The sequence below is a fragment of the Capronia epimyces genome, assembly GCF_000585565.1.
Source record: "Capronia epimyces CBS 606.96 chromosome Unknown aczIQ-supercont1.4, whole genome shotgun sequence".
Taxonomy (NCBI): Eukaryota; Fungi; Ascomycota; class Eurotiomycetes; order Chaetothyriales; family Herpotrichiellaceae; genus Capronia; species Capronia epimyces.
In genome coordinates, this window is record NW_006912907.1 from 726,905 (window position 1) to 746,405 (window position 19,501).

General features: G+C 53.8%; 8 protein-coding genes across 8 annotated transcripts; 5 read left to right on the forward strand and 3 right to left on the reverse strand.

Annotated features, from left to right (window-relative positions):
• Positions 1 to 363: 363 nt before the first annotated feature.
• Positions 364 to 1,561, forward strand: A1O3_04881 (uncharacterized protein; the record flags this gene model as incomplete). Its single annotated transcript, XM_007735009.1, has 2 exons — positions 364 to 472; positions 552 to 1,561. 2 exons carry the CDS (start codon positions 364 to 366, stop codon positions 1,559 to 1,561), a joined length of 1,119 nt encoding a protein of 372 aa, XP_007733199.1.
• Positions 1,562 to 2,070: 509 nt separating this feature from the next.
• On the forward strand, positions 2,071 to 5,553 carry A1O3_04882 (uncharacterized protein; the record flags this gene model as incomplete). The annotated part of the gene is made up of 1 exon (XM_007735010.1): positions 2,071 to 5,553. One exon carries the CDS (start codon positions 2,071 to 2,073, stop codon positions 5,551 to 5,553), a length of 3,483 nt encoding a protein of 1,160 aa, XP_007733200.1.
• Positions 5,554 to 6,312: 759 nt separating this feature from the next.
• Positions 6,313 to 8,034, reverse strand: A1O3_04883 (uncharacterized protein; the record flags this gene model as incomplete). The annotated part of the gene is made up of 1 exon (XM_007735011.1): positions 6,313 to 8,034. The coding sequence occupies one exon, from the start codon at positions 8,032 to 8,034 to the stop codon at positions 6,313 to 6,315; it is 1,722 nt and encodes a 573-aa protein (XP_007733201.1).
• Positions 8,035 to 10,331: 2,297 nt separating this feature from the next.
• Positions 10,332 to 11,072, reverse strand: A1O3_04884 (uncharacterized protein; the record flags this gene model as incomplete). Its single annotated transcript, XM_007735012.1, has 1 exon — positions 10,332 to 11,072. The coding sequence occupies one exon, from the start codon at positions 11,070 to 11,072 to the stop codon at positions 10,332 to 10,334; it is 741 nt and encodes a 246-aa protein (XP_007733202.1).
• An 803-nt stretch (positions 11,073 to 11,875) lies between these two features.
• Positions 11,876 to 12,580, forward strand: A1O3_04885 (uncharacterized protein; the record flags this gene model as incomplete). Its single annotated transcript, XM_007735013.1, has 1 exon — positions 11,876 to 12,580. The coding sequence occupies one exon, from the start codon at positions 11,876 to 11,878 to the stop codon at positions 12,578 to 12,580; it is 705 nt and encodes a 234-aa protein (XP_007733203.1).
• A 690-nt stretch (positions 12,581 to 13,270) lies between these two features.
• On the forward strand, positions 13,271 to 14,529 carry A1O3_04886 (uncharacterized protein; the record flags this gene model as incomplete). Its single annotated transcript, XM_007735014.1, has 3 exons — positions 13,271 to 13,339; positions 13,396 to 13,617; positions 13,672 to 14,529. The coding sequence occupies 3 exons, from the start codon at positions 13,271 to 13,273 to the stop codon at positions 14,527 to 14,529; spliced, it is 1,149 nt and encodes a 382-aa protein (XP_007733204.1).
• Positions 14,530 to 15,045: 516 nt separating this feature from the next.
• Positions 15,046 to 16,370, reverse strand: A1O3_04887 (uncharacterized protein; the record flags this gene model as incomplete). The annotated part of the gene is made up of 3 exons (XM_007735015.1): positions 15,046 to 15,396; positions 15,594 to 15,752; positions 15,882 to 16,370. 3 exons carry the CDS (start codon positions 16,368 to 16,370, stop codon positions 15,046 to 15,048), a joined length of 999 nt encoding a protein of 332 aa, XP_007733205.1.
• Positions 16,371 to 17,921: 1,551 nt separating this feature from the next.
• A1O3_04888 (uncharacterized protein) lies at positions 17,922 to 18,905 on the forward strand (the record flags this gene model as incomplete). The annotated part of the gene is made up of 1 exon (XM_007735016.1): positions 17,922 to 18,905. One exon carries the CDS (start codon positions 17,922 to 17,924, stop codon positions 18,903 to 18,905), a length of 984 nt encoding a protein of 327 aa, XP_007733206.1.
• Between the last annotated feature and the right edge of the window lie 596 nt (positions 18,906 to 19,501).

Consider the following 19,501-nt stretch of genomic DNA (forward strand, 5'->3'; position numbering starts at 1 on the left):
TGAGATGGGATGGGATGTGTTAATGAGTACCAATCACCATGGAGAGTATCTGTGACCATGTGCGGGTGAATACACGAATCTCGCCCGCTCCGCTCCACTCGACGCCAGCCTGGCCCCTGAGAGGCTGAGGATAGAAGGAGGTGCAATCGAAGCGAAGCGGGCGAGATTGGAAAAGTCACCCGCATCCACCGTATTTGGTTACAATGTCCAAGGTACTAGGATCTTCCCATGCATGTATAGAGAGAGAGAGGTATATATATATATATATATATAAGAATCAATCACATAGTGGTTTCTAGACTTGTAACGACCGAAGATTCAAATCTTTCCCGTTCAATCATAACTTCTACCATGGCCTCCACCATGACTGTCACCACGACGCCATGTACCAGACCGCTTCCGAAACCGTTTGAGACATCGTCCATCAACTTCGGCGCCGAGATCAGCGGACTGGACATTGAAAACCTCAGTGGTAAGTAAGAACTCGAGTCAGGGCGGAATTTGAGATTGGAACAAAGTACTTTATTCTGAGAAGGAGAACCAACCAACAGACAATGACTTCGAACTCTTGAGGGTCGCATTGTATAAACACAACGTACTGGTGATCAAGAACCAACACCGCCTCTCGCCGAGGGCGCAATGCGAACTGACACGACGCTTCGACCCGGACGCCGACGTGTACAGCCATGGAAAGACGATCGACAAGCGGAGCGTGCTTCACAAAGACCTCACCACCATCCCACACCAACCGCAGGTCCAAGTGATCGGACACGGGCAGATCGAATCGTACGAAGGATTGACGAACCTCAAGTTGAAGCACCCACACCACCGAGTCTTCCACAAACACCCTGTTCCCGAGGCGGACGATTTCCACAAGACGCATTTCTACCGATGGCACATTGATTCGGCCATGTACGACTTGGACCCGCCGTTGGTGACATCCCTGTTGGCGATTCGAGTCCCCACGGGTAGACGTCAGCTCTGCACGTATGACGACGGGACCGGCGATGAGATGGAGGTCCCCTTGGGCACCACGGCGTTCTTCAGTGGATATCAAATGTATGACTTGCTCTCGGAGAAAGATAAGGAGTTCGCCCGCACGAGCCAGGTCGAGTACGCCGCTCATCCTTACATCTGGATGGCCAATGCAAGATCGAGGTCCAACGGGCTCGGGTTGTACTGCGACGGCCTGGAACTTGCAGACGACCAGCTGCCGCCCGTCGAGCCACACAAGATCAAAAGGTACCCCATGGTGTGGAAAAACCCGGTGACGGGTCAGCTGGCCATGATGGTCTACCCGACGCCAGCCAGGAGGATCCATCTCCAGGATGGCAGCGTGATTGACGACCTGGCCGAGGTCAGGCAGACCTTGTATCGCATGCAACGCCCGGCAATCAGCCCCCAGTTCATCTACCCGCATGATTGGGAAGAGGGTGACTTAGTCCTCTTCAACAACCACGGCGTCATGCACTCGATCGTCGGCGCTTTTGCTGACCACGAGGTCCGTCTGTTCCGCCAGTGCAACATGGCTGCCAGTAGACCTCCCTTGGGGCCTGATTAGGGGGCTCAGGGGCTTTAGGCCCGACTTTTGACCAAGGAAAGATCGCACATCGCCAACCACGGCAAGGTTGGTTTGGCAGACACCGCTGGCAGGGCGCAGACGGAGATGTCAAATGCTCAGTTGTTCTATCCTACCTCTTATCTCTCTGGCCATACGGCTTTAGATGAGCTAGTGGGGGGGATGGAAGGGTGGCTGACGTGTGGCAGAGTAGGATGAATCTTCATAGTCTGCGAGGCGGATCTTGGGGCAGCCGCGGGGAGGTTAGAGATCTCAGGCGTGTGGAGTGAGGCAAGTTGAAAGAGGACGAATGCGAAGGCGAGGCGTCGGGGACCTTGTAGCCTCCATACGGAGTATGTACTCGCAGGTGTGAATTGTGGCTTCTAGTCCGAATGCTCCGCGTTAGACCGCGCCGCGCCCACGCGTGGCGCGTCGTCTACTAATTAATGGCAAGATTCTGTATCTCGCTGCATTGCCAACCCGCAATAGGCCAGAGACGAACACCATCCTCCATGGACATTGATGTCCGGCCCAGGAAGAAACGACGCTTCTTCGTCGACGATCCTGAAGACGTCGCCGACCCTCAAGTATCGACATCTTCTGTGACTGCGACCAGCAGACCAGCCTCCGCCACCTCGTCTACAAGAGAACAAAGGTCCAGCCAGACGGAAGTGCATGATATTCAACCGTTACCCTCTCCAGCCTTCGATGCGGATACCTTTCGAACCGTTATCGGTGAAGATGTCGGTCAAGATGTCGTGAACCAAATCCAGGCCGCGGCGCACGGGGATATTGAACGGGCCATCAATATATACTTTGATGGGTCCTGGAAAAAGTCTGCCAGTGCTGCGTCGTCTGCACAACGACCACCGCCTTCAAAGGGTGTAGATAAATGGCTCGCCACCTCCGAGGGGAGCAGCAGTGCGTCCATTGCTCCTGAACAGCGGAATGATGCAGGCACGGTTCCAACGAGGGCGCGGGTGCATTCGATGCCAAACGAACGCTATGTCGGCTCATTCGGCGTCGCGGCCTGGATGACCAAAAGCGGTGCCAATCTACTGGCTCACGGCGAGGCCGTCCGGATAGAAAGATCAAAGATTGCCCCGAGAACCAAACTTGGGAGAGGTGGGAAGCTCGTGCCAATAGTCGGACGGAACCAGAAGGCCGATGTGATAACGCGGTTTACAAATTCCAGAGGCGAGGAACTAGGTCGCCTCCCTGAAGAAACAGCAGCCTGGGTGTCGTCGTTGGTGGACCAGAAGATTTGCCGTTTCGAGGGCACTTGCGTGTACGCACCTGACCGCGTCCGGGTGAACGACACGGTATACCTACAAGTCCGTGCCTATTTCCTCAAGACGGCCTTTGAAGCCAGTGCTTTCGTAAAATCAAAGGACGATAATAGAGCTACTGGATTCTTCGAGGAGAAGGAGAACAGCGAAGAAAAAGATCTTCGTCTTCGACAGGTTGCTCTCATCAAACTCTTTGAAGAAGTCAACCTCAATCCCACTTCGACAAACGAAACCACGGCCAAACACAAGAAACAAGGCTTGCTGAGGGCGGCAGAGATGGCCGAACAGTACGACAAGGAAAAGGATTCGAAAGGAAAGTCGGGCGTGTCCACTCCGAATTCCGAAGAGGAGGAAGAAGGAGAGGAACTGGAGGAAGATCAGTTAGATGCATTGTACCAAAAAGCACGATCTTTCGACTTCGATACTCCGGAAGCCGAACCTGTGTCAACGTTTGCCCTTGACTTGCGGAAGTACCAGAAACAGGCACTGCATTGGATGCTTGCAAAGGAGAGAGATGAAACGTCCAGCAAACAGCAGTCTATGCATCCTCTCTGGGAAGAGTATGTCTGGCCCACCAAGGATGCAAATGATGTATCTCTCCCCACTGTGGAAGGTCAAGACAAGTTTTACGTCAACCTCTATTCCGGAGAGATCGGCCTTGAATTTCCAGTGCAGGAACAGAATTGTCTTGGTGGCATCTTGGCCGATGAAATGGGGTTGGGAAAGACAATCGAGATCTACAGTCTCATCCATTCCAATCGCTCAGATATTGATCTTCAAGCGGCAGGCAAGCCTGTCGCATCCGTCAATCACCTACCTCGTTTGCCACAGTCCTCGACGTCCGTTGAGCCAGCACCATGCACAACGTTGGTAGTGGCTCCCATGTCATTGCTTGCCCAGTGGGAGAGTGAGGCGGTCAAGTGCTCCAACCCCGGGACTCTTCGAACCATGGTTTACTATGGCAGTGAGAAGACGGCAAATTTGCAAGTTCTGTGCTCTGCCGCAAATGCCGCCTCGGCTCCGAATGTCATCATCACGAGTTATGGCACGGTTCTATCGGAGTTTGGACAGGTCACGGCCGCAGGAGGGGATCGTGGATCCAACGGCGGACTTTTCTCCGTGGAGTTTCACCGGGTGATACTTGACGAAGCCCATACGATCAAAAACCGACAAGCCAAAACATCAAAGGCATGTTACGAACTCAAAGCCAAACACCGATGGGTCTTGACGGGGACACCCATCGTCAATCGATTGGAAGACTTGTTCAGCCTGGTCCGCTTCCTCAAGGTCGAACCTTGGAGCAATTTCTCCTACTGGAAGACTTTCATTACAGTGCCTTTCGAATCCAAGGAAATAGCGCGGGCACTGAATGTCGTACAAACGGTGTTGGAACCACTGGTTCTTCGGCGCACGAAAGATATGAAGACTCCAGAGGGCGAAGCGCTCGTCCCACTACCTCCCAAATCTATAGTCGTAGAGGAAGTTGAGCTTTCGAAAACCGAACGGGAGGTATACGACCTGATTTTCACTCGAGCCAAACGAGCCTTCAACGAATCCGTCCAAGCAGGGACATTGTTGAAGTCGTATACTACGATTTTTGCCCAGATTTTACGGCTCCGGCAATCATGCTGCCACCCAGTTCTGACCCGCAACAAAGACCTGGTAGCAGACGAAGAAGATGCCGCGGTTGCAGCTGCAGCCGACGCCAACGGGTTCGCCGATGACATGGACCTCCAAGACCTCATCGACCGTTTCACCCAAGACACCAACCTGGCCGGGAAAGACCAGGCGGCAGAGAAAGACCCGATCACGACATTCACCACGCATGCGCTTCGTCAAATCCAGGATGAGTCTGGGGGCGAGTGTCCTTTGTGCTACGAAGAGCCGATGCTGAACCCTGCCGTTACCACCTGCTGGCACAGTGCATGCAAAGATTGTCTGGAAAGGCTCATTTCACATCAGACGGACAAGGGCGAGGTCCCTCGCTGCTTCTCGTGCCGCGAGACCATCAACCCTAGAGACGTGTTCGAAGTGGTCAAACATAACAGTCCATCCGCCTCGTTCGACACCGAGGGAGACATGTACTCGGCCGATGGAGCGGCTTCCAAACCTCCCAAAATTTCTCTTCGGCGGATTCACCCTTACTCTCCAACAGCTTCTACCTCGGCAAAGATCGCGGCATTGCTGAAGCACCTCTCTGCACTGCCGAGGGGGGCCAAGTCGGTGGTATTTTCCCAGTTCACCGCTTTCCTGGACCTGATCGCGCCGCAGCTCTCGAAACACGGGTTTCAGCATCTTCGCTTTGACGGGACCATGTCCCAAAAGGTTCGTGCCCAGGTCATCCGAGCATTCAACGCAGACAATGCGTCAGACCCTAAGGCGCCTCGCATCCTACTCTTGTCGCTCCGTGCCGGCGGCGTAGGCTTGAACTTGACAGCGGCCAACCATTGCTACATGATGGATCCGTGGTGGAGTTTTGCCGTCGAGGCACAAGCCATTGACCGGGTACATAGAATGGGACAGACGCAGGATGTTGAAGTCGTTCGCTTCGTCACCAAGGACAGCATTGAAGGAAGGATGCTCCGCGTGCAGGAGAGGAAAATGGCCGTGGCTGGCTCCCTTGGTGTAGGCCAATCCGGCGCCGGCGGCACCGAAGAGGAGAGAAGGAAGCGTCGTGTCGAGGAACTGGAAATGTTGCTGGGCTAAGAACGTTGCCAACTAGCCCGTTACATCCCATGCCATGTGTGTGTGTGTGTGAATATACTCTGTATAGCGACACGTACTAGCGTTAGAGCCTCAGGCTAATTGGAGTACTGAATGGACGATGCAACGGAAGAATGATTGTTAATCCGCATCCGACACTGGAAAGCTACAAAGTGCTCACTGTTGCAACTCGGTAATTAGTTGCGGTTATGGTCTTCCTCGTCTTCATATAGGATCCCATAGCAATATCCCCGTCTTCATATACTGTCCCATGAGCAATTTAGGGTTCAATGGCAATTAAAGACTAATTTTCTATCATTCATTTATACGAATCAAGGGAGCCTTGTCTCTACAGCTCAACCTGATTACTTCTCGCATGGGGAGCACGGAAAATCATACTGTACTGTGTGTACAGTATCTTGCTCTGTTTCGGCCTGAGCCTGGCTATAAATGCCCTGTTAACCGGTTGCACGATTCAGCCCTTTGACGACAAACTGATAGCTGGGGGAGAAATAACCCCAAGCAATTCACCAGGCCTGTACCAGCCCATCCATCAATGCAATAACAGTTCGAAGCGCACACTGGCGTTAAATCAACTCGCTGGTACAATGAAGGGTATCATATCGGAAGGTGAGGAGTCCGCCCACATAAAACTCCGGAAAGCCATTCGGCTTGTTCGTAAATATGCTCAAGAGTCAATAGAAGTAAAACTTGTCGTTACATCGTGCGGTCTTCTGTTGGATCGATAATCGCGAGGTGGGATTAGTGCCGGGTCGTGGCAGCGACACCCTCCTCATAGTCCTCCACAGGGTCATCTTGGCTGCTAGCTGAGGACTCTTCTGTCCCGCGCAACGCATACTGAGGAGGTTCGGCATCCAATTCGTCAGGGGTGAATCCTGCAAGATGTCTACTCACTGGACCTGGTCTTGTTGAAGGTCCTTCGCCGGGGTTGTCGTTCCTGCTCTGTGGTCGACTGCGCACGGCGAGGCTTCCGGGCCGGGTACCCATGTCATCAAGGGCCTCATATTCGAGCTCTGGGCCATGATAATCCTCCATGATAGCACCGCCCCAGGCGCCGTCATTCTTGTCGGAACTCCCGTAGCCGGGCGGGGATGCTGGCACGTCTTCGTACATAGGGGGCATTTCTTCGTCCCAACTGATCCCCATGCCAGCACGTTCTGTGACGACCAATGCAAACTGCATTCTTAGGACACGTGCAGCACCGGTAGGAGTGATCAACTGGGTGTTCTTGTTGGGGCAGAATTCCTCCGCGACAATGAGTTCGAGTACGAGGTTGTGCTTGACTTCGATCCCGGCAGGAGATTCGACATCGCATGTTGCTTTGTGGCTGGATTTGGTTGCCAAAGAGGCTTCAAATTCCAGCTGAATTTCTCCACCAGCGGTGTCGAAGTCGGTCTTCCAGCCGCTCTTGAGCTCGTCATTGCCGAGTACTCTAGTCTCGGAATGCTGGATCGACTTTCCGTCCGCCACCTTGTGAGCGTGCTTGGGGCAAGGGGTCGAGGTGACCTTGCTGTGTTCTTCGATCCGCCACGACAGCTTCCTCAATCGCCATCGAGTCTGGCTTTCGCCCTTTTTCTCCACCACACCGCTCAAAGACATGGTCACAGGGAAAGTGCCGATGGGGTAAACGACAGGCGGCAATTGAACTCGCCCGGTCAGGTTAGTGGGGGGAAAGATGCGGATGCTTGACTTGTCTGGCCCAGGTTGAATGGCTCTCTGAACCGTTAAAGGATGGGTGAAGACGATCTTCTCGCCCTGAGAGGTGACTCCAGTTGCAAGAAGAGAGTACTGTATCGAGGCCAGTTGCGACTGTATGCTGGCAGGGAGATGACCGGGTAAGAGGAAAGAATAAGGGAACTGGTTGTCCTGGCCTGTGTGGAAGGTCTTGGGCTCGGAGAGGAATGTCCATGTCTTCAGCACCTCTGTTTTTTCGATACAGTCTCTGCAATCCTTGCCGACCGGCTTCTTTGTCTGCACGGTAGCCTTCAACACCATAGTGAAGTCTTCGAGCCGCAGCTCACCGGTCGGATCATCCACCACTAATTTGAGGCGGCCTGAAAGCAAGGCGCCGGTGGAATTGCCTGTGTTGCCATACAATACCAAAGGAGGAGACTCGATGATCATTTCAAACCGACCGGGCCTAGCAGGCGTTACACGGGGAGAGTGACCCAGGTTGCGGTCCTTGGACTTGTTGGAGTGGCGCATTGTGAGCGACTTCCGCTTTTGGCCATGGGAGTCACCATCTTTGGCATCGTCACGTTTCTTGTCCTTCTTGGGGTGGAGTAAACTGTCCATGTAGAAGGAAGGGCGTCTCGTCGAGACGATGGTGGGAGAGTCAGGATGGTTGGCAGTCAGTTTCCGCTGCAGAGCACTGACTACGTCGATAACGGTGACGGGAGGCTGTCCGAGTCTGGAGGAATAAGAGGTACCGTGGTGAACTTGGAGATGACTTCTCGAAGGCATGATGTCGATCGCCGAGAAAAAGTGGGAGGGAAGAGTGACGCGCGGGGGCGTCGGCGGCAGGCGCAGAATTTGGTTAGGTTTAGGTTAGGCTCCTTAGGCCTTAGGCGAAGGAGCAGCCGAAACCGCAGGCGTAAGCTTGCTGACAGCTGGACGGCGCAGGCTCAGGGGCCTCGAGTGCTGGGGTGGTGGGGTTCCTCAGGTCGTCTTCCGCGCCCAACCACAAGACCAGGTGCCCAACTCAGCACCGCGCCAAAGCGCCCGTTAATCACTCGCCTATTCCCTCCCCGGTTGGAATAGCCCCAAGCCCGCGGTCCTCGCACAGGTGCAGGTGCGCTGCGTAAGGCTTGCCTGTGAGTATAGTACTGATTCCCGCAGGTGGTGACGTCGGCTTCGGTTGGACTCTGGAGTGCTAACTGGACGCTGACAGAAATACCGTTTCCTTCGTCCGGCGCAGTTCCCACTGGGTTTGGTGCTTCCGCAGCACTTCGAAATGGAGGAGGGGGACAAAGAATTCTATGGAGAACAGCGAGGGAAAAAAATCTTCATATGGGCCGTTATGGCTGCTTTGTATGTTTTGGGGATTCTGGCGTGATGCTCCAAACATGCACGGTGTGAATAATGGAAACTCGATCAAGGCAAAGCCACTGCGGCTAGCCGCTAGCAGGACGCGATTCCATTTGACCTCAGCAGACTTCCGCTTGCAACTGACACACCTGCAGAGATGGGCTAGCGCTGGGGATTTGCTGTACGAAACACCATACACACTACCACCTACGGATACCAGATGAATGCACCGCAGCCAGTCCAGCCCAAGACAACACTGGAACTCCGGATGGCGAAACATTTGGCTGACATCACGAAATATACGTTAGAAAGGGAATCACGGTTCCGACAACCACAGCAACAGAAGTGGCGTGTGGTGACTGCAAATACGGAGGACAGTACACATATCCGTCTGCCATCCGAGACATGCTGCTGGTACGAGTACGAGAACTCGAATCGGAGACCAGAGTAGTCATGCCAATTCAGAGCCAGCGCAAACTGAGACTGAGGACACGGGCCGCCAGTCACCCCCTCCGCGGTTCAGATCATCGAGATGAAAAAGACTAGTGGACCAGCTGACTTGGGCTCGACAGTCGTTGTACGAGGGTTGCAGGGACCAAGTGTCCGTCTTTGTCCTGGCAGTTTGTTCCGTAACGCACTCTGGCTCGATCGATGAACTTCTGGCCTTGTGGTGGTCGGTTGCCCAATGAAGCAGCGGCGCCACAGCCACTTCTGCACCCCGCAAAGCCCTTGTCGGCTTCTACGGCAGAGATTTCACTCCCTTGCATCATCGCACATCATCTGATGCCTTGCAGGACCTTTCAATGTCGATCGAAGCGTCGGTGTGTCCGCGGAGATCATGTTTTCCTGGGGGACGACAAGTCTGAGTCGGCTTTTCGCTTGTCTTCAACATGACCATCAGGTCTACGGCTACGGAGTACTACTACAACCCTCGAGTCGTGGTGCCCTTGGCTGTCAGATGCTCAGGCCAAAACCCACCAATAATCCAGACTCTCTCCGCAGGCCGGCAGGGTGATATTATTGTGACTCAAAATATCGCCATGACTTTCCCCATGCGATTCGCGCCCTTGGTAAAAAATTTCCCAACGTGTTGCGGAACACCTCATCCGTTGGATACTTCGTTCCCGTCGCTATACCGGTGTTACTCGATGATTACTCGAGAATATCCACCTTGATCCCTTCTCGAAGCCTCCAATTTGGACACATGCCCCCCTTAACCCGACAACTTGCCAATGTCTTTGTCCAGACCAAGAACAGGTCGCTTTTCTCCGGCGTGCTCCACCTCTGGTGAGTTACGTACCGCTCCTGCGTATGTCTGCGGCCCGATGGCCGTTGTGGGAGTCACACAGTCAAAGGGCGTCGACTTTCAAGCGCCACTACTGAATAGTGAGTTGTCCACTATGGCGCCATGCACGTCGCACAGAGCCCTCACAGACTAGATTGGTTTCTATTACGGTGAGCATCGAAGGTCTGGTCCGTCGTACAACTTGTCCCACAAGGTTCCCGAATAGTCTGAACTCAGGCACGCACCAGGCCCGTGGGCCGTAGTGTCCGGTTGGACATGAAACAAAATTCACTTCTCCGTAAAGGTGGAAGGTTTCTCATCTTCTCCGTCATGTCCGACTCCGAATGTCGCATCACCGACCTTCTCCGGATCCTACCTCAGAATGGCCTCTTATGATTTCCAATAATAATTACTTTTCCTATTTCAGACTTGGACAGAAGGACTGTATTCAGAAAATCCCATAACCGTTCCACCAAGCATAGATACCCGGCCCGATCACACCAGCCAACGCTCCGAGCAACCCCAGCTCAAGGACGGTCCAGACCCAAATTGTACCTATGCTGGGGGCGTTCTTCATGACAGCGTAGTAGCCTCTGTCGTTGGTCAATTGGATTAAATAGCAGCCGGCGACGTTCGCGACCACCACATACGCCAGCTGGCGTAGAGCCAGGGTCCAAAGCCTCAGTGGCTCTGGCACCCTCTGCGCCGAAGCAGGCAGCAACTGGCCGTGGAACAGGGCAATCATGGCCGTGAGCACAGGGAATGCCACGAACAGCGTCCGGCGGATGATGGGCGGGAAACGCAGCTCCTGGGCGTACTGATGCACCGTCAGAGTCTCCAGCGTGAAGTGGATGGCCGACAGGGACACGGCCAAAAGGAGCGTGTCGAGCCACGGCGTCTCCACCGCTGCATCTGACGAGGGTGCGCTGGGATCATCGTGTAGAACCCGTCCGTCCTCCCCGATCTTAACTTGGACAACATTCTGGGGGTGGAAAGCATCCTTGTCGTATCTGTAGCGCGGATCTAGTTGGGCCTGACGCTCCGCTGCGATCTCGAGCAACGTCTTTCCTCTCCGAGGATTGGATTGGCTTGGGTCGGGTCTCGCCAAGGGGATATCATCTGCGGTCTTGATGGATGTTCCGCCAGGTCGGGTGGATAAGTCTTTGGCTCGTCTCTGTTTTCGGTTCATGTTGGAACGTCGCTCAAAGCCGCAATACAGTCGACGGACGTGAATACCGCGATCAGGGCTAGGACCTCATCAGGGAGTAGTCCGTCGGGGTCGCGATATTTGGGCGCTAATGGATTTCACTTTCAAGTCCTCTCGACCTGGTAGGATCAACAGGATGTCAGGCTCTTAACCACGGACGTGATGTGGTGGTTCCGGTACATTTCTGGTAGAAGAGCTGAGGTCGGAGTCTCTGACTGGCTGATGCCAAGAGGCAATGGCACTGAACTTGAAGATGAACTTGCCCGCTTCGGAAACGAGGATGACGCCGCCCTGTGCTGGTGTTCGCCGTGCTTAAGCAGCAACAGAGCAGCAAGGTACCTTAGGTACCTTAGTGATTCGCAGGCACCAGTTCAAGTTGCTGACGAGTCAAGCACAGCTGATTGCAATTCCCCAATCTCTAAGCCGGGGAAGTCCCTTGGCCCCATCCCATGCTGATGCTCCCACAGACCGTCTGCCTTCCTGGGATAGAGGCTAGAGGTTCCCCCGATATCAGACGCCAGATGACACCACCATGCGGACAAAGGCGACGAGCCAACCCCTCAGTCTATCTAGTGGTGTCCGAACATCATCTCCCCTCTACTCCATCTTGAAGTTATCACCCAGTCTCACGCAAGTCAACCCTGATCTACTCGACTGCCAAGATCCGGCCAACTCGTTGGATAAAAAGAGCTCGCTCTCCTGTAGGGATAGAAACGACTGCCATCTCACACCTTCTCCGCATTTCTGGAATATCGGCACCATCCTCTCATAGCAAGCCTTGGACAATGGCAACCGAGCCCGCACAGACAACGGATCAGGCACGTGCTGCTTACCTCAAGGATGCAGAAATCAAAGCTACCAAGCTGTTTGAGGAGATTGGACAAACCCTCATCCGCCCCGGCGTCAGCGAGACGCAATTAAGCAAAGAGATCCACGAACTTGGTGCCAAACGCCACAACATCCGAACCCATTGGCACAAGCGGGTCATCAGAAGCGGACCGAACACCCTGTTCCCTTACCGCGAAAACCCTCCTGACCGCGTTCTTCAGCCCGACGATATCCTATTCGTCGATCTGGGCCCGGTCTTCGAGGCCTGGGAGGCTGATTTTGGCCGTACCTATGTGCTTGGAGACGACCCGATCAAGATCAAGCTGCACGATGCATTAGAGCCTCTGTGGAAGGAGGTCAAAGCGCACTTTCAGGACCATCCCGACATCACAGGCGAAGAGCTTTACGGCGTTGCATGCGATCTCGCCCAGAAAGCTGGCTGGGAGTTCGGCGGTTCCATTGCAGGCCACCTGGTCGGCCTGTTTCCCCACGAACGCATAGCTAACGACACCGTCTCTCTTTACATCACCCCGGGAAGCAAGGAGCCGATGAGGCGTGTGGGCAAGGACGGGCAGAAGCTACATTGGATCCTGGAAATCCATCTGGTAGACCGCGCCCGTCAAATAGGCGGCTTCTATGAGCAGCTTCTGACCGTTGATTGAGAGGCCATTCGGCCAGGGGACTGGTTCAATCTCGAGAACATGGAGATATATTCCCATAGCTCAGCCTTTCATTCTTCCAGCGCTATACGACGTACCTGATGGTTGACCTACAGTCACCCCTCGTCCGAGCGTGAATCCGCCAAAGCCTGTGCACCACCGAGCTTACCGCTGCGCAATGCTCCCTCCATGTAGCCACGCCACTCTTCCACGAGTTCGGTGCCAACAAAGTAGACATCACCAAACTTCTCGCTGTCTATCTTGGCATGCAGAAATCACTCCGTCTACTAATTGGAAGATATGAACCTAGATCCTAGCACAACGGACGGCATCGGGCGTATTGGGCGTATTGGGAAGAACAAAAATGAGTTCAACCAATCTTCACTGGACAACACTAGTATCCTTGCCAGTCACGTCCCCCGGATTACTATCACAGCCTCGAAGACACTTACCGTCCGGGGGGCGATCGCGTTATCGGTGCTCGACAAGATATCTTGCCCGTCGATCTCCGATTTCATCTTGAAAGGCAGCCAGCCCAGCATCTGTGCTGGCAGCAGTTCATTCTCGAAGACTTGATAAGTTGGCATCCAGGACACAGTACTACTGTCGCAGAACAAGAAATCTATTGCAGAGTTGGGTTGAGTTAAGTGACTCTTTCCGTGCTCTTTCCATTCCTCCATCCCTGCTGTCAGGATGCCGCGCGCAGAAAGCCGCCATATTGTTGTCCGACCTTTGGAGCATGGGTCGGACAAAAGTACCAATGTATGCAAGAATCAAATCCTTGTCTGAGCCCTTGACACTTTGCTGACGTGCCCAAGTTCGGCGCCGTAATTACAGGGGTAGACCTGAATGACCTAGACGACAAGTCATTTGCGGTACTGAGAGAAGCAGTCTATACACACAGTGTCGTTGTCATCGAGGGCCAGGAGAATCTTCTCCCTGCGAACCAGTTTGGCTTTGTGCAGCGGTTTGACCCAGATGCTAGCCCTCAGCACGGCTTCGGGTATGGCAAATCCACAAAGGAACTCGGCAAGCTGGGGGTATGTGAAATGAATGAGGATCTCATGTGGCAGTCGACTGACTGAGTGCTGTAGAAAAAGCCGTTCCATGTGATTCCGCACTCCCTCGGAGGCGTGACTCTCGTGGGCAACGGCTACCAGGGTCCAGATCACTATGGTCTTCGAGAGGTAACGCTCGACGCTGTCAGTCACGTCGATTTCCACGCGGACCCCTTGCCCCGGGAGCGACTGGGCCACGGCGAGACACGATTTAACACGTTCCATTTCGACGGCATCATCTACGGATCCCACCCGTCACGAGTCACGACTTTCCGATGCGTGAAGGCGCCCAAGGGACCGGACGTGACGGTTCGATTCGACGATGGCACGGGCCGGACCATCCAGTGTGCTCCCGGCAGCACCGCCTTCATCAGCAGCTCTCAATTGTACGATTGCTTGACCGCGGAAGAAAAAGCCACGGTGGACAACAGCTTTTGGGAGCCGGCGCCGCATCCGTTTGCCTGGTCAGGGACTCGAGGGCAGCGGTCCACTGGATTGGGAGTTAACCCCGGAAGAAGTGGTGGAAACACCGTCCCGCTTGACCAACTTCCTCCATGGGAATCCCACAAGGTTCACAAATATCCCATGGTGTGGATCAACCCCGTCACAGGGGCGAAGGGGTTGCAGCTGATGCCCGACATCGTCCTCCGGCTGCATCTGAAGCACAGCCCCGACCCTGACGGCGAAACCCGGGTGGTGGAAGACCAGGAGGAAATCCACGCCTGGCTCAATCCAATCTACGACCGGTTCTTTGGCCCCGAGTATATCTTGATCCCACCGTGTCAAGAAGGCAGCATGGTCGTATGGAACAACTGGGTGGGTGCTGGCAACCGCGAAACAGGGCTGCGAACGGTCCATGAGATGGATACCTTGTTGATTCGGATACCTTACTGATTCATTGTCCGCAATAGGGAGTCTTGCACAGCGCCATTGAGTATCCCTTGGCCTATGGCCCAAGATCGAGTACGCACCCGGGCCAGACTTGCTAGCACTTGATTTAACATTTGACTGACCAGCTGCAGTGCATCAATGCCACATCGCCTCGAGCACGCCTCCACTGGGGCCTCAGAATATCCGAGTCACGGCTTGACTTGGTTTGGAGTTAAAAATACCGTACAGGATAATTCACAGATACTAGTGTAGAGTTGCACTACCAATCCCGCGCCACAGCCGTGTCTGTCAAACTTGGGCGCATTCCCAGCCTTGTTCTTTAGCCAAAAGGTTGGTTTAGGGTAGCTGGGCTCCCCCTATACCCCTTTGATAGAGAACATGGAACATTTCAACCTTTAATAGTGTCACGGTGTTGCTATCCAACGTCACGGTATTGCTATCCAACTCCAACTCCTTCTCTAGAGTCTATACACTTGACGTTAGGATTCTATACCCTTGACATTAGGAAACTCAAACTCCTCAAGGAGGCCCACTGAGCTCCGTGTCTGGTCCAACCTGAGCTCTCGTGCCATGGATGGCCTCGACGTCTTCGTCCTGCAGCGTAATGCCAAAATATCTCTTGAGAGCGCGCAGTCTGGCAGCCTCGGTGTCCAATGTGAGTTCGAGGAATTTCTTGCCGTGGCGGCGCCACTTGAGAACGTCGTGGTTGAGCGACAGCGAGCCGTCGATCTCGCCTTCCAGCGCCTCCTGGCTGGGCGACCCTGGCCCGTCACTGCTGTCGTCTGTTTCGCGGTCCGTCGTGAATCGGACGGCCATGACCTTGCGCGCGAACACGGCTTTAGGGTTGAGCATAGGCTCGAAATTCATGGACTGGAGGATCAAAGATGTTAACCGTTTGGCCTCCCATTTTTCATCTTTGGTCCAGGCTCGATGGTCTCCCTTGCAGCCTTACAGCGTTGGAGCGTTGGAGCGTTGCAGCCTTACAGCCCTCTTCAACCACGTCGTCCCCCTTTGTCTTCTTATGATGGGAGGGGCAGATTGTTCAACAATACATGTGGATGACTTACCTCAATGTCGGCTGGCAGGAACTCAAAGTCGGGAAAGCAATACACAGGCACCATCTCGGCGGTCTCGTCGTAGCGGTGCTTGTACACCCACACCTTCTGCGACTTGTCGAGATTCTGCGCTATGCCTTCATAGTCAAGGCGCATCTGGGCTGGCGCAATCTACATGGACCATGAGAGTGAGACAGGCGGTTCGTTTGTAGAGAATTGGGAAATACGAGTGGAGAAGATATGAGAAAGGAGAATATGAGAAAATGAGTATATGAGGAGAGAAGATGAGTCGCCACTGACCTGGGTCACGACCTTCCCGTCGTGCAAGGGCATCGGGTAATTCGGCCCGTTGGGACCCATGCCCCCGTCCAGCAAATACTTGACGCCGGCAATGGTGACGAGATTGACGACGTGCGTCCAGCCGCCGTAGGAGTTGGTGTTCGTGCGGAAGATGCGGCTGCCGGCCATAAAGACGTCGAAGCCCAGACTATGCAGGATCAGATGAAACAAGTAGTTCGCCTCCATGCAGTAGCCGCCCACGCCGGCGCTGTACACCATCTTCTTGAATAGGTACGCCGGCCGCACGTTGATGACCCGGTGCCACGAATAGTGCATCGACAGGTTCTCCCACGGCATCTTACACAGCTGGTGTTTCTGAAGCAGGTTGAGGAACGTCACTTTGTCCGAGTCTGCCAGCTCGACCACGTTGTATATCCGTTGGCTTGGGGCCAGGCATATTCGGTCGAAATAGCGGTCTATCTGCTCTCGCGTGAATGTGTGTCGTGCCATGTTGACCTGGAGATGGAAAAGTGATAGTGATGGGATGGGGGGACTTCAATATCAACGGTGATGGAGATGGGGTGCCTTCGGTCTCAACGATTTAGAGATTCAGGTAGACTGGACTGTAGTACTAATAGTGTTGAATCTGGGAACTCGGAGATCGGGTACCTTCAAGATCAAAGATTCAGGTAGATTGGACTGTAGTACTAATAGTGTTGGATCCTTCAACGCCTGGTTGTCTCCGTACAGGTACTCCGTATTTATCGGACATGCCATCCCGACGGAACCCTGATGTCCTTTAGCTACAGTGAAACATTATGTACAGGAGATGATTAATCCGTAGACTTTCGGAATTGAGCGCCGAGGAGCGGATGGGGGAGATATTTTATGACTGTAGTAGGATCGCTGCCGTCAAGGAGATAAGCGACCGAAGCTAGACGCTACAGAGTAGACTAGTCGCGAGGACCTTCCTTTATTTGCATGAGTGGGAAAACATGAATCATGATGGAATGAAATTAATTACAGAGTACATCCCTTTCCCTTTCCTTCCTAATCGGACTCGGGTGGGTCCTAGGCCCCGGGGAGAACAAGAGATAAGAAACCTAAGTAGAGAACAAGAGATAATAATAACAAGGCTAACGAGAGAACAAGAGATAATAATAAGAGGGCTAAGGAGGTTCTGGTGTTTGCCCTGAACAGTGAACAGCCAAGGCCCTTGAAGTCGAATCAATCCGAAAGTTGAACCAACAACTCACAGTAGCCGTGCTCCCCAAGACAGGGACTGCTGCAAGGCTACTGTACCACCGAGTATCTCGTATCTCATGGTATTCCTGAAAGAGGTCACGTCGCTATGAAGATGACCAGGGGCTCTCGCTCTCGCCAAAGCAAGTCAGCAATCATGTCATGCTGTGGGAACGGTAAGCCAAAGCCGGTACACAACTCGCGGTTCATGTCGTGTGCGATCGAAAGGGAAACAACCTACGGTTCATCTCCTGTACGATCGAAAAGAAAGAAAGAAAGAAAGACACGGGTGTAGGGGGCGGATGATTGATGATTGATGATTTTCAACTGCAGTGCCTTGTCTTGGGCCGGCTCAGGCCATTCTCGGAATGTTGCAAGAACAATATCAAGGGCCGCCTCCCGTCCCACAAGAACAATATCAAGCTCGGGCTTTGTCTCGCACCGCCGCCCTTCCATTCATGACCAATGCTCTCGACGATTTTGGAGGGCCAGCCGTGATTGTCATTGCGGGAACAAGGCCCTGAGGCCCCGAGCGGATGCTGCAAGCTGCGAAAACGGCTGTAGTGGGTTGGCCATGTGCTTGTTTGGGCTGGAGATGGTTCTTCGGAAACCTAAGCCCCAGACAAAGACAGTCACATCCTTTCTTTTCACCTCTGTTTGGTCAGGCTGCCTGATCTTGTACATGTTATATACTCCTCGAGGAGGTAGGTAGTTCCTCCATACAATTCGACACATACTAAATTCACCTCTGTTACAATACACTATCGAATTCGCTGACATCTGTTCCAATACACTACACTGTTGAACTCGCTGACAAACATGGTGGCAATCAAGAACTCGGTCCTCCTTCTAGGCTCGTTGGCCACCCTCACCACTGCCCTTCCCGGCTTTGGACAATGGCAGAAGCCTGGCGGACCACCTGCCGGTGATGTGCAAGGGAGCCATGACGGCCCTGGACGTGGAGCTGGCGGTCCTCCAAGTGGTACAGGAGATGGCGGCGCGGTTGCAGGTGCAGCTCACCCTTTCTCCGGCAAATACCCTGGTGCTGGAGCGGGTACTGTCTACGCCCACGCTTACACATCTGGAGATGACGATGACGATGACGATGACGACCACGACAACGACAACAACGGTGCTGCCCATTCCGCCACTCATCGTCGCCGTGAAAACGCCATGTACAAGACAGGCACGTATGCACAGGGCAAATACGAGAGTTCCGACGGCAAGCCGCAAACGCAGCATAAGAACCACGGTGGCTTGTCGGATGGCCAGGACGGTAATGCTGCGTCCACACATGGCCATTCGGCCGAGCAGAAGTGGGATGGCGGGTCGAAGCAGAGCCATGCCCGAGACGTGGAAGGGCCTGGAAGCGACATGGGAGCAGATATCCGGTTCCCTCATCTCAAGGGCACTCAGGCAGGAGACGGAGCAAGAGAAAGAGTCGGAGAAAGAGACGGAGACGGAGAATTACACGCGCACCAGGCTCGCACCGCCAGTCGCGGCGTGTACGAATGCATGAACAAGAACTTTGTCCTGCCGTGCATCTGGACACCAGTCAACAACGGACAATGCTACAACGTGAACTACGGCTCTCAGGGATCCATGGGGCCCGACAAGGGTCTCACCTGCACCTTGTACGAGGTGGGCAATTGCAACGACAATGGCTGGAACACAGCAAGTCCGTTCGTGTGGCCGGGCATCCCGGACTACCAGACAAGCTACCTGTTGACTCGTCATGGGTTCCCGGACCAAGGACCCAGGAGTTACAAGTGCACCTATACATCGGAGGCCAAGGGGAATTAGTAGTGTAGTAGTGTAGTAGTGTGGTAGTGGTCTGGTAGATGAAGGTCAAAAGCCAAGGGTCAATGAGAAAGACTAGAGGGAGAGGGACATCTATAGACCACAATCGACGACCATATATGGACATCGAGTTGTCGTAGATACATCAAAGAGGGATCCCTAAGGTAGTTCAACTTGTTGTATATATATGGGGTGCGTGTACCTTGGCCCTGACCTGTCTGTCCTCTTCCTGCTCTGCTCTTGTTCCTGCTCCGGCTTCAGGGTGTGCGGTGTTCAGTGTTCAGCCTTACACGTACTGGCTGCCAGGCTGGGATCTCTGGACTCTGGAACGTCATCGCCATCACCATCAATCGACCGACGCCACTACACATACAGCAAGCTCAGTACGGAGTACAGTACTCGCCTCAATGACCGTATACATAGACCGTATCCGTATACCGTAACACCTAAGGTAGTACCTAATCTAACACTGTACTCTGTACTCTGTATCCGTACGGAGTACTCTGCACAGAACACCTAGGATTAGGGTTAGGGTTAGGGTTAGGGTTAACATTACCCGTACATGGATGGATTGTGGGCATCAAGCACCACCACCACCA